Source organism: Phalacrocorax aristotelis, chromosome 2, assembly GCF_949628215.1.
Source record: "Phalacrocorax aristotelis chromosome 2, bGulAri2.1, whole genome shotgun sequence".
Classification (NCBI taxonomy): Eukaryota; Metazoa; Chordata; class Aves; order Suliformes; family Phalacrocoracidae; genus Phalacrocorax; species Phalacrocorax aristotelis.
In genome coordinates, this window is record NC_134277.1 from 127,672,686 (window position 1) to 127,685,367 (window position 12,682).

General features: G+C 39.5%; 1 protein-coding gene across 5 annotated transcripts in view; it reads left to right on the forward strand.

Annotated features, from left to right (window-relative positions):
* CHD7 (chromodomain helicase DNA binding protein 7) overlaps positions 1-12,215 on the forward strand; it is a 132,090-nt gene extending 119,875 nt beyond the window's left edge. For 2 of the 5 annotated variants that reach the window (XM_075085091.1, XM_075085092.1), the window contains 14 exons: positions 154-257; positions 1,615-1,744; positions 2,013-2,085; positions 2,303-2,357; positions 3,068-3,296; positions 3,465-3,673; positions 3,808-4,485; positions 4,900-5,060; positions 6,697-6,924; positions 7,172-7,615; positions 8,193-8,414; positions 8,826-8,966; positions 9,435-9,539; positions 10,326-12,215. In XM_075085091.1, coding sequence (XP_074941192.1) covers positions 154-257; positions 1,615-1,744; positions 2,013-2,085; positions 2,303-2,357; positions 3,068-3,296; positions 3,465-3,673; positions 3,808-4,485; positions 4,900-5,060; positions 6,697-6,924; positions 7,172-7,615; positions 8,193-8,414; positions 8,826-8,966; positions 9,435-9,539; positions 10,326-11,282 — 3,736 coding nt within the window. In that variant the 3' untranslated portion in view covers positions 11,283-12,215. The remainder of the gene's footprint in view (positions 1-153; positions 258-1,614; positions 1,745-2,012; positions 2,086-2,302; positions 2,358-3,067; positions 3,297-3,464; positions 3,674-3,807; positions 4,486-4,899; positions 5,061-6,696; positions 6,925-7,171; positions 7,616-8,192; positions 8,415-8,825; positions 8,967-9,434; positions 9,540-10,325) is intronic. The other 3 variants (XM_075085096.1, XM_075085094.1, XM_075085093.1) reach the window with 3 other exon arrangements.
* Positions 12,216-12,682: the final 467 nt, after the last annotated feature.

A 12,682-nucleotide genomic window follows, 5' to 3' on the forward strand; every position in this document is an offset into this window, starting at 1 on the left:
AATTATTTTTCCAGGTATTTCAGTTTCTGTGTTGGGTTTTGGGGGTTTTTCCCCACTCAAAATTTGTATTTACAAAACAGTGTGAACCACTTGTTCTTTAAACATCTTTGTCTAGTAATACCTTTGAGAACATAAATAATGCTGTCTTTACAGTGAAGTAGATATATGGATACCTGAGCCATTCCATGCCGAAGTTCCTGCAGACTGGTGGGATAAGGAGGCAGATAAATCCCTTTTAATTGGAGTATTCAAACACGGTAAGCGATGTCTCACTCTGAACAAAACTCAGTTGTAAAGCTTTCTGTGTGTAGGACTGTTCAGTCATAATATTAACAAGTATTGTTCCAAGGAACTGTTGGCTTGTATCTCTCTTTTTTCTTGCCTGCATTAAAAACCTAATATGAGCTGTAAATATCAGATGCTGTTTTTAAATGTTTGCAGAACATTTGAGAAGAAAACATTACTTTCTTGGCTGTAAATAAAACAAAACCATATTTGTTTAAATAATAGCCAAATAGTAAGATAGATCTCCATAAACTTTGCTTCCAGCACTGCTTCACTTGCTAACTCTGCCAACCAGTGTCAAAGTGGACGGTGGGCTTAACCTCTGCTATTAATCTGTACAAGTGCCTCCTGGGCTTTGTTCCAAGCAATATTTCACAAATGTCAGTGTTGAGAACTCCCGGCTCCCTTGAGTGGGATGCAGCCTTGTTAACTTTGAAAGGCTGGGGATGCAGAGCTGGCATGATATATACAGTGAGCGATTCCTGATTATAATCCCAATTCTCTGGAGGTCGCAGAGGTATTCTCAGCAGCCCAGCCTGACTAAAGGGGAGAATGATGGCTTATAAAACCTTTCATGATTACAGTTTGGCTTGAGGCTCTACAGCAGTTAGGAGCAGTGTGTTGTAGTACAAATCCTAATTGAATTGTGCTGTTCTGCCTATGTACGGCAGCTCTGTTTTGTGGGCTCAGCTGAGGCAAGTCTAGTCTAAAAATCATTTTCCTGCAGCGCACTGTTGGGATCTGCCATTTTCCATCTAGTCAACTTGGGCAGTAAAAAAGCAAACAGCAGTTTGAAAACCATAGAGGGAACAGTGTCATCTTACTGACATGCATCATCCTAAACCTAATAAGACAGGTTCGTTGGCCTTACGTATAACCCATGCATACAGCATTTTTGCAGCCTACATTGAGGCTCCAGCAGGGCTGGAGCTATAGAAGATGTACGTGTGTGTGCTGCTGTTTGCACCTGCATGTTTCCAGTAGGGAGCGTCGAATGTGGAGAACCGCCGTGAAAGTCATATAGGAAACTTAAGATCTTTCACAAGTGAAGATTTTACCTTATAAAGGCATTAAATTGAATGCTTTCTTCAGTATCTACTGTTTGTTAATGTTATTGATGTGAAAATGTTTCTGTGCTGATGGAATTTACCAGTATGAAAAATTTCATTATGTGGACAAAATGGTTGTTTCCAGCACAGTGACAGCTCCTTTGTTTTATCTAAAAATAAATGAATGAATCCAGAAAATTGTACTAATACTGCTTAAACCTACTCTATTCACAGCTGGTCATAACTTTTTAAAAAAATTTGTCTCCCACTCTGCGTGCAGGTTATGAGAAGTACAATTCTATGAGAGCTGATCCAGCACTCTGCTTTCTGGAACGGGTTGGCATGCCTGATGCGAAGGCCATAGCTGCTGAACAGAGAGGGACAGACATGTTAGCAGATGGCGGTGATGGGTAAGGAGGACATGAAAAAATTAATAAACTTTATCAGCATTGTATATGTTGGCATGAGTTCGTATGTCATATTTTGCTTACATTTCGCCTGAGGATCTGAAGTGATCATATGATGTAAAAAGTTTACACAGTTGAGCATGAAATACAAATGCGTAACTTGGTACACCATGCTTATGGCTTTTATTGCTTTTTTGCTTTTGTCCAGAAAATCACCCCCCTCTCAAAAACAATGTATTTCTTAAAAATACTTCTTTTAAATATTTTATAGCGGTGAATTTGACAGAGAGGATGAAGATCCAGAATATAAGCCAACCAGAACTCCTTTCAAGGATGAAATTGATGTAAGAACTTCAACTTCCTGTAATTACAAATCTACATAATTATAACTGATTCTCCATGTTTATCTGAATATGCACTTCTTAAGTTTGAGAGCTACCAGATAAACACACCTCACAAAGATTGTTTGCTGCTGTGTTTGAGAGATGACATATTTTTCTCCCGAAATGATAACATATGGTCAAAACCGAAAACTAATGTAACTTCTGTCTTCTCCCCAAGGAATTTGCAAACTCACCTCCAGAAGACAAAGAGGAGTCCATAGAAATACACCCAAGTAAGACTATAGCAAAGAAATTAGAAAGGCAATAAATGGACCATTTAGTGAAAGGTGGACTGTTTATATTACCACATGCGGGAATAGGTTGTGTTTTGGGAAAACACCGCAGTAAACTATTTAGTGCCAATGCTTCACATCTTTCAAAACAATTATTTACTGCCTTTGAATAATCCACATTATGGCTTTCTGGGTTTCTAATTACATAGTAGAAGTTGTGATGATAAAGATCGGATGTTTCATAATGCAGACATTGATGTTTTTGCTGAGATAATCTTGGAAGTAATGGATACGTTGTTTCCTCAGAATGGAGGAAAATTGCCAAGATTTAAGTGAGAATAATAAAGTGGGAAATCACAAGCATAGGTGTTTCCTCAAAGGCAGAAAAATCATCTTAGTAATATATTTAAAGACGCATCGCACTAATTTAAATACAGTATTCACAATATGTTGGCATTCATAACATTGAATAATAATGCTTGATGTTTATCTCTAAATGCTTCACAAGCATTTCTGAGTTCTTAGTCGGATGGTTTGATTCTATTTTTTATTTCCTACCTATGTAGTTATCCTGTTTCTAATTTGTTATGCACCAGTATTAATGAGGCTTATGTTCTTATCAGATAAAACAGGAATCCAGTTCTAGCCATAGAAACTTTGAAATGTTTAGTGGTGGTTTTGCAGTGCACAAATACTTCTCTATTCTCTAGACAAGCACAGTGAAAGCAATGCTGAGTTAGGCCAGCTCTACTGGCCCAACACTTCAACCCTGACTACCCGTCTGCGTCGCCTCATTACTGCCTATCAGCGCAGCTATAAAAGGCAACAAATGAGGCAAGAGGCACTAATGAAGACTGACCGCAGGAGACGTCGGCCTCGGGAAGAAGTGAGGGCACTAGAAGCAGAAAGGGAAGCTATAATAACTGAAAAACGACAAAAGTGAGTTTCTTAGTAATATCTTTCTTTAAATCTCGTTTGAGCTTGTGTGTCACCAGTACTGCCCTTGTGTTTTGAAAGAATAAACTAAGGGAGTTTGGTGGCATCCAAACTATATTTGGCCTGTCATTTATTCAGTGGCCTCACTTCTTTTGCTTCTTCCTTGACTAGGTGGACAAGAAGAGAAGAAGCTGACTTTTATCGTGTGGTGTCTACTTTTGGAATTATTTTTGATCCTGTAAAACATCAATTTGACTGGAATCAATTCAGAGCATTTGCCAGGCTTGATAAAAAGTCCGACGAAAGCTTGGAAAAGTATTTTAATGGCTTCGTGAATATGTGTAGACGAGTGTGCCGAATGCCAGTCAAACCGGATGACGGTAAGTTTTACCTGACTGTAGGAACCAACTTTATGAGACAGTGGGACTGTTGAAACTTTCTGCGCAGGTGTAATGATTTTGCAATGGGTGTACGTGTAATTGGTATTAAACAAGACAAATCATTGTCATTGCAGAACCGCCTGATCTTTCCACTATGATTGAGCCGATCACAGAAGAGCGTGCTTCTAGAACTTTATATCGCATAGAACTGTTGCGGAAAATCCGTGAACAGGTTCTCCATCACCCGCAGTTGGGGGAGAGGCTAAAACTTTGCCAACCAAGCTTGGACCTGCCAGAGTGGTGGGAGTGTGGTAAACATGACAAAGACTTACTGGTTGGTGCTGCTAAACATGGCGTCAGTAGGACAGATTATCACATTCTGAATGATCCTGAACTCTCTTTTCTTGAGGCTCACAAAAACTTCGCTCAAAACAGAGGGACGGGTAATGCAAATACTGTCTCTTCTGCAAACCCTCTGGGTGTTGGCTGCAGTCAAACACCACCTATTGTTGCATCCACACCAGTACAAGAAGAAAAAATTACAGAACAAACGGAGTCTAAAGTTGAAGGGTCTGAAAATCCAGCAGCCAAAGAGAAGCCTGATATCAAAGAGGAGACAGATACTGCAGATAAGGACACTAAACCGGACTGTGATGCTGAGGCTGAGCCTGGCTCTGTTAAATGTGAATTGAAAGACATAGAAATGAGTACAGATGTAGACCCAAAATCTATTTCTGAGAAAGGTTCGGAAGAAGATGAAGAGGAGAAACTGGATGATGATGATAAATCAGAAGAATCCTCCCAACCTGAAGGTAATGCGTTGGTCAGATCAATTCTGTGTGCTTAGCGTGAGCCCAACAGCTGTTGTAACTTGTGCCAGCTGGTAAGTGGCATACACGGAGCCATCATGGAGCTCGGGATGGGCTACATGTAGCAGTTCCTCTGCCCTTACGCATATCAGGTGGCTAGATAAGCTTTCATAAAAACCATCCAGCATCAGTGGGGTATTCCCCCACAAGGGATGGTTTCCAAGATAGCTTACTGAGCCAATAAGCACGGTCTCTGTGCCCAATGCAGAAGGCTACAGCTCTGCTGTAGTAGTTACTGAACAAAAGCCTGAGTTAGAAATGTTGTGTCAAGCCTGGTTGTCTTAACATACCTAGTTGGGTTGACACTGGGTGGTTGGGAACTTCTGCAGTTAATGCCTGGTCATGGTTGTTATTCAGCAGGAGCAGCTTCTCAGGGTAAGAATTTTGATGAAGAAAGCAATGCCTCTATGAGTACCGCAAGGGATGAAACACGTGATGGATTCTACATGGAAGATGGGGATCCCTCTGTGGTACAGCTACTTCATGAGAGAACGTTTGCCTTCTCTTTCTGGCCTAAGGTTGGTTAGGGGTAGAATGACACGTGTCTTTTTCAGTACAGATAAAATATGGGACATGTGGTTGCAAAATAACAGTGACCTTTGTATGATTCTGCAGTTCTAGTAGACAAGGGACTTTTTCCTATGAATGACTTGTGGAATAGCATTTTATTCTTCAATTTCATACAAATTAGCAGAGGAAATGAAAGGAAATGCTTTACTGTAGATAGTGTCACTTAATAAAACAACAAACTACTGACAGACAGGAGCTCTTATAGGCTCCATAACTGTATGTCGGCAGAATCACACCTCTGTTGATGGAAGCAAACTTATGATTTTGAATTATGGATTTTGTCTGCAGAGCAATCTGCAGTGTTAAGAGCAGAGATTTTGCAAGATCACCTTTTTATTTTGGGGTGAGGAGATTGTAGAGAAGAATATCGGCGACCTACATGATCTAAGCCGTTACGTAAGGTTGACAGATGTAATTGTATTAAGGTATCCTGCAAACATGAGCAGCAGTTTTAGATAGGATAAAGTTGTATCTTATTTTGGTAACAATGCAGAAAATTATCTAATATAAAATGTTTTTTAAAATATGAAACCGTAACCTCATAATAAATCCATACATAATTTAGTGCTACCCTATGCAGTAAGGGGAGAAAGAGAAATAAAGTACTAATAGTCTTAAGCTTACTAATCACCATAACAGGGCCATCTGGTTTGGGATGGGGGGGCAGGGCGGGGGGACCTTGCTCTTAATAGGCTTATTCCTGGGGAAAGCAAGCAGTCTGTTGCAGCTGCTGAGATCTGCTAGTGGCTTTTGCACTGTTTTGCTGTTCAGGAAGCTAACTGATGCTCATATTCCCTAAGCAGCAGTATTTCTCATAGTTCTGAAGTTTCTGCTACTTCAGGCAGGCTACCATAGAATGTGCTTGAATACTGAAATGGAAAAAATCAGATGATACTCATCATCTTTGCTTTCAGCATGTATTTTGGAAATGTGGACTAAAATCTTATTCCAGTCGTCATGTAAAAGTAAAACAAAAAATCCTTCATCTCTGTAGGTTCAGTATAAGTAGACTAATAAACATAATTAGAGATTTTTAGTATACACGCTTCAGTGAAATTTGAAGTGATAATGGGCGTGGAATGAAAATTGACATTCATTAGATGTCCCTAGGTTGGTGCCCATTTCATAATGTTGAACTTTATTAATAGTGACGCTAATGAGGATCCACTTCCTAGGACAGAATTGCAGATCCAGCCTGTTGGATCTCAAGAACTGCAGCTTTAAGATACAGATTGCAGATGTTTTGATTTTTCCCTTCCTAACTGTTGGTTTTGCTAACTACTGAAGTTATACAGTGTAAGATAATAGTGAGTTTCTGTTAAATTTGTCTGTTAGTACATTATCGTACAGAAAACTTGGTCTGTCTTCTTCCTTCCCCCCCAGTGTAAATGCAGCTGTTAATTTCTAGTGGTGTTTTCTTCTACAAAATCATCTGTGTGTTACCTTCTTGTAAGGCGATCAGTTTATCCGAACCTGCAAGAATAGTTGTTTCTGAATGTGTTTCTTATGCTTTGGAAGCTTTGGACTGAGTTTAAAAGGCAACTTTCACACTGAAGGTTCATTACGTACTTTTCCTTTATGCAGGACAGAGTAATGATTAACCGATTAGACAACATCTGTGAAGCAGTGCTGAAAGGGAAGTGGCCGGTAAATAGGCGCCAGATGTTTGATTTCCAGGGGCTCATACCTGGGTATACTCCAACAGCTGTGGACAGCCCTCTGCAAAAAAGGAGCTTTGCAGAGCTCTCCATGGTTGGTCAAGCCAGCGTCAGTGGCAGTGAAGACATCACTGCTTCTCCTCAGTTATCAAAGGCAAGGCTGCATCTTTCTCTTTCTTACATAAAACATTTTGTCTTTCATGTTCTATGTCTTTCATGTCTATTATGCTTCTTTTGCATAATAGAAAAAAAAAGAATTTATTTAAATAAAAAGAAAAATAAAGTGTTTCTTTGAATAAAATGAAGGCTTTGTTTTCAGAGTTATGTGTTTGGACTCTTACTGAAATTCAGCGTAGCAAACAGAGCTTTGCTAATGTTTGGAAATGGTCATTTTTCATTAGGAAGATGCACTCAACTTATCGGTCCCACGTCAGAGGAGGAGGAGGAGAAGAAAGATTGAAATTGAGGCTGAGAGAGCTGCCAAGAGGAGAAATCTTATGGAAATGGTTGCCCAGTTACGTGAGTCTCAGGTGGTCTCAGAAAATGGACAAGAAAAGGTTGTAGATTTATCAAAGGCCTCACGAGAGGCAACAAGTTCTACCTCAAATTTTTCATCTGTTACTTCAAAGTTTATCTTGCCTAATGTCTCCACACCCGTGTCTGATGCCTTTAAAACTCAAATGGAGCTGCTGCAAGCAGGTCTTTCACGCACCCCCACAAGGCATCTACTAAATGGCTCTTTAATAGATGGAGAACCGCCCATGAAGAGGAGGAGAGGAAGGAGGAAAAATGTAGAAGGACTTGATCTGTTATTTATGAGCAACAAACGGACATCGTTGACTGTAGTAAGGCAGCAACCTTTTTGTCTCATATTTGTGTCTAGTACTTTCTGAATGTGAGTTTATGGTGTTGTTATACCCTCCCTAATAGTAAAATACAGTTTTTACTCAACTAGCTTTTTCTTTGTGTTTAGAGCTGTTACTTCTTTTTGAACCAAACAAAATGGTGCTCATGTCATTCATATCAAGTTTTACTCTAGCAAATTGTGGCTGAGTTTTAAGTAGCTTGTACTTTCAAAAAGATTGTTTTGTACAAAAAAAATATTTGTAACAACATATATTTGAGGGTTAAGTTATGTCTGTCTTACTGTGTAGAAGAGGGAAGGTAGGTCTTGGGGGCCATTAACTGGAAATGCCCGAAAACTGCTCTGTCTTTAACTGTATGTTCTTTAATGTTCAAGAATGCTTAATTTACAAAATTCCCTGATGTAACAGTATTGCTTTACAGAGCATGAATATTTAAACCCCATTAACTCTTGCGTATACAAAATCTCCTTGAGCATTTAGCTTCTGTCCCTGAAATTTCTTCTCCAGGTAACTGTTCTCTTGAAGTGAGAATTAATACAGACGTTAATGTTTTCAGGAGGATGCAGAAGTGACCAAAGCTTTTGAAGAAGATATGGAAGCCCTACCAGCAAGGAACATTCCATCTCCTGGTCAACTGGACCCAGACACTCGCATCCCTGTAATCAATCTAGAGGATGGGACCAGGCTGGTGGGAGAGGATGCTCCTAAAAACAAGGATTTAGTTGAATGGCTTAAATTGCATCCTACTTACACTGTAGATATGCCAAGTTATGTACCAGTAAGTATGCGATTCTAGAAGTGTTGTTGTATTATATTAATACAGAAGTTAGTTTTACAGACAACAAAATTGATTTCCTCACATTGGGCATAGTCATTGGATTTTGTAACTGTTGGTTTTCAATAGAGGTTTTCTCTTTAGCCACACTTAATATAATATCTGAACTCCCACATGGCACGGGAGTGTATGGGTTGCTTTTCCTTTCTTAATATTTGTATATAACAATGTGTTAAAACAGTGCTGGTGTCAAGTTCTGCAGAACGTCTTCATTTGATAAGAAAAAAGATTTTTCTGGGATAATCTGAGGGTAAAGTAATTGACCCCTTAAAATTGTAAGAAGGGGTTCCATGATTGATGATTTTTGTCAAGAAAATTAATAACTAAAAAGCAATACATTTCTTTTCTTTCCAGAAGAGTGCAGATGTGCTGTTTTCCCCATTTCAGAAGCCGAAACAAAAACGACACAGATGTCGAAACCCTAATAAACTGGATATAAACACCTTGACAGGAGAAGAAAGGGTACCTGTTGTAAATAAGCGAAATGGAAAGAAGGTAAAAATCAAGTTAGTTCAGTGGAGGTCTTTAACATCGTTGCGTGTGGAATGCAGGTTTTCTACTCCAAGCTTTTTTTCTTTCAAAGTTTCATAAGTTGACACCGGCAGTTATTCTTACTGGAATGTGCCACCCAGTTCCTCTAATTCCTTCTTTGCTCTTCTGATATGTTAATCACTTGAGTAAACAAGTCTTACCTTTTGAAACTATATAGCACATTTTTTCCTTATATCAGATATGAATTGCATTACTAGCCCTGCCTAAGCTGCAGTGTTTTTACTACTTTTTTAAAAACATGATATTCTCAATTCTAGTGTTGTTAGCTGGCTTCCGTGTAGTTTTCCACAGTCTGAAGTGAAAGTCTTTACTGCCATCCTTCAGAGAAAAAAAGTGCACAGATAGAAAATATCCATATAAATAGTTGTTCGTTTGGGTTTTTTTAAGTATTAACCTTGTCCTTTTGATTAGATGGGTGGAGCTATGGCCCCTCCAATGAAGGACTTGCCAAGATGGCTGGAAGAAAATCCTGAATTTGCTGTTGCTCCAGATTGGACTGACATTGTTAAACAGTCTGTAAGTGAAACTCTCATTCCATGCTTCCCTCTAGATTATGGCACAAAAAAGTTGAAGGCTGTGTAAATTCATTATTAAGTCTTCATCTCATAGCTGGTTTTGAGCTGAGGAAATTGTGGTGTCTGGTGGGAGTTACCCAGCTCGGGGGGGATGGTGATAGGAGGCTGCTGCAGAATGGGATTGAAGCACACTCAGAAAATCAGCTACAGTAAGGCAGCCTTCAGGATTTGTTTTGCATTATTTTTTTCTTATAAGCAACAGTCCTTAATAAAAATGGGTATTCATATGTTAGGAACTATTAAGAAAATATTTCTCATATTTATAACAGAATTCATCATCTTCGTAACAGGCAGTGTCAAAGGATTAGGTTTTCAGCCTTTTCTTTTACAACAGTTGTTTGAAAATAAAGGGTGAAATTCTGCAAATACTCATTTTAATAAAATATTACTATACTGAAGTTCAGTACAAAGTACAAAGGTCTAAGCTTATAACTGCAGTGTACGAGGGTGGGTTTTTTAATGACGCTACAGAGTTTCAGCATGTGTTGTTTTACTGTTGTGTTTAAACGTAAAAAATCTGTGACTTTGCTTTCTTCAGTTTTTCTTACATGTTCTACTGCCATTCACTTTAGTAACTAGCTAGTCACAATTTGCCAGGGCTTGAAAAACAGACTGTTTTTGCAGTATGCTGAAATCCCTTCTGTTGCTTCCATCGTCATCAGTTAACTGCTGAAAGCTATAAAAGCTGATTGAGTATAAAGCTTGTTTTCTCGCCTCCCCTTTTCAGGGTTTTGTTCCAGAGTCCATGTTTGACCGTCTTCTCACTGGACCTGTTGTGAGGGAGGAAGGAGCAAGCAGAAGAGGAAGAAGGCCAAAAAGTGAAATTGCCAAAGCAGCTGCAGCAGCTGCTGCTGTAGCATCAACTTCGGGAATCAACCCACTACTAATGAACAGTCTGTTTGCTGGAATGGACCTCACAAGCCTCCAGAACCTACAGAACCTGCAGTCTCTCCAGCTCGCAGGCCTCATGGGCTTCCCGCCAGGGCTGGCAACAGCAGCTGCTGCTGCTGGGGGGGATGCTAAAAATCCAGCTGCCATGTTGCCTCTGATGTTGCCAGGGATGGCAGGATTGCCCAATATGTTTGGACTAAGCGGATTGTTGAATAACCCGATAACGGCTACTACTGGAAATGCCACTACTGCTTCCGGTCAAGGAGAGACTGAGGATGGTGCTTCAAAAGCTGAAGAGAAGAAAAATGAGAATGAAGAGGAGAACAAAGACTCTGAGAAAAGCACAGACACTGTTTCTGCTACTGACTCTGCGAATGGATCTGTCAGTGCTGCTACTGCGGCGACTACCGCCACTGCCACCACTACCACCACCACCAACACTGGATTGCCCACAAACCCTCTGGCCTTCAATCCTTTCCTGCTGTCTACCATGGCTCCTGGCCTCTTCTATCCATCTGTGTTTCTACCTCCAGGACTGGGAGGATTGACTCTGCCCGGTTTCCCAGCACTAGCAGGACTTCAGAACGCAGTGGGCTCCAATGAAGAGAAGGCTACTGACAAAACTGAAGGAACTGCCTTTAAAGATGAAGAAAATCTCGAAGGCAGTGATGCAGAGGAGAGCCTTGATAAAACTGCAGATTCCTCCGTTTTAGAAGATGAAATAGCACAGGGTGAAGAACTAGACTCACTTGATGGGGGGGAAGAAATAGAAAACAATGAAAATGATGAATAACCAGTACCAGTTACAGTTAAAGTGTTTTAAACTTTTGACAAGTGGTAGTCCTACTGTTTACACTCACAGTTAATGTCCATACTTAGTTTTTATAAGCTGTTCTGTAACATAGTGTAGCAAAAAAAAAAGTTCAAGTCATGTTATACAGATGTGTCAAAAGGTATCTTGGTCATTAAGTATTGTGCAGTGCATTATTTATTATCCCTAGGAGAGATGAAATTTGAGAGGTGATCATGTCTTTTTAAGGAAATTGACATAATGCTCTGCTTTTTTTTTTTCTTTTGGTACCATTGGTATTATGAATTAAGCAGCAATTTGTAATCAAGTGGCACTAATAGAAGGAAGTGCTGCTTAAAGGAAGGATGAAGTTATATATTTAATTTTTTTTTTTTTTTTTGCTGTGAAGGTCAAGATGAAATTTACCATACATATCGTATTCGCGCCTCATTTTGACTGTATGGGAGTTCACCCGCTCACATGCGCGCACACACTCACACACACACTCTCTCTCTGACAATCTTCATGATAGTGTGAATGTCTCTGTCTTGAGACGCAGCAATAATAAGGCAGCTGTTGAATGTGAAGAGTACCTTTTGGAAATTAACCCGCGGAGAAGGTTCTTACAGGATAAAGCTACAGTTTAATCGTCTCGTGATCTTGTAATGCACTGGTATAAACAAAAAGAAAAAAATCAGGTACCTTTTTTAAATTAAAGGACTTTGTTACTTTAGCCACAAAGCTAAACAGCATTACCTCAACTCTAAACTAGCCTTGAAGTTTACAGACATGACTTTGTAAATGTATTGTTTTTCTTTGTTGTGATGTCTTTTTATTTTTTTTTTTTCTTTGGAAACTGCTATCATGTAAGATAAGATGTAAATTGCTGCCAACTGTAGTAATGATGCTTTTAATAAAAGTGACCCATGATATGCAGAGATGTAATTATAGAACATAGCGTTTAGGCGTTTAGGGACATCACAACTGGTGTTCGCTTTCTGTATTTGCATTGTGGCTTTTTCATAGCATTTTTCTGCTATATTCTTTATAGATTAGTGGCTGTAAATGCTGAACTGATTGTCTTCAAGGGCCTAGGCAGGAAGAGAAACCTTGAATTACCTTCATATTTTCCACTCTAAGTAACTCTACAGAAATGCACACTAAAACCCCTACTTTACTCCTTCAAAGGGGCATGAGAGACTGAGAATACTTTAAAATGTGTTCAGCATGTGATAATGTGGTACACTAAAGAACAAAAGGGCAAAAGAAAAATGAGGCTTTAATAGGCACAATATCTAGGTCATTTATCCTTGGTTAATGGGTAGAAAAACACAATGCTGTAGTGACAGCAAGGGATACAAAGGCTCTGTGGTATCCTGTAGACCAGAGCTTGTGATGCCAGA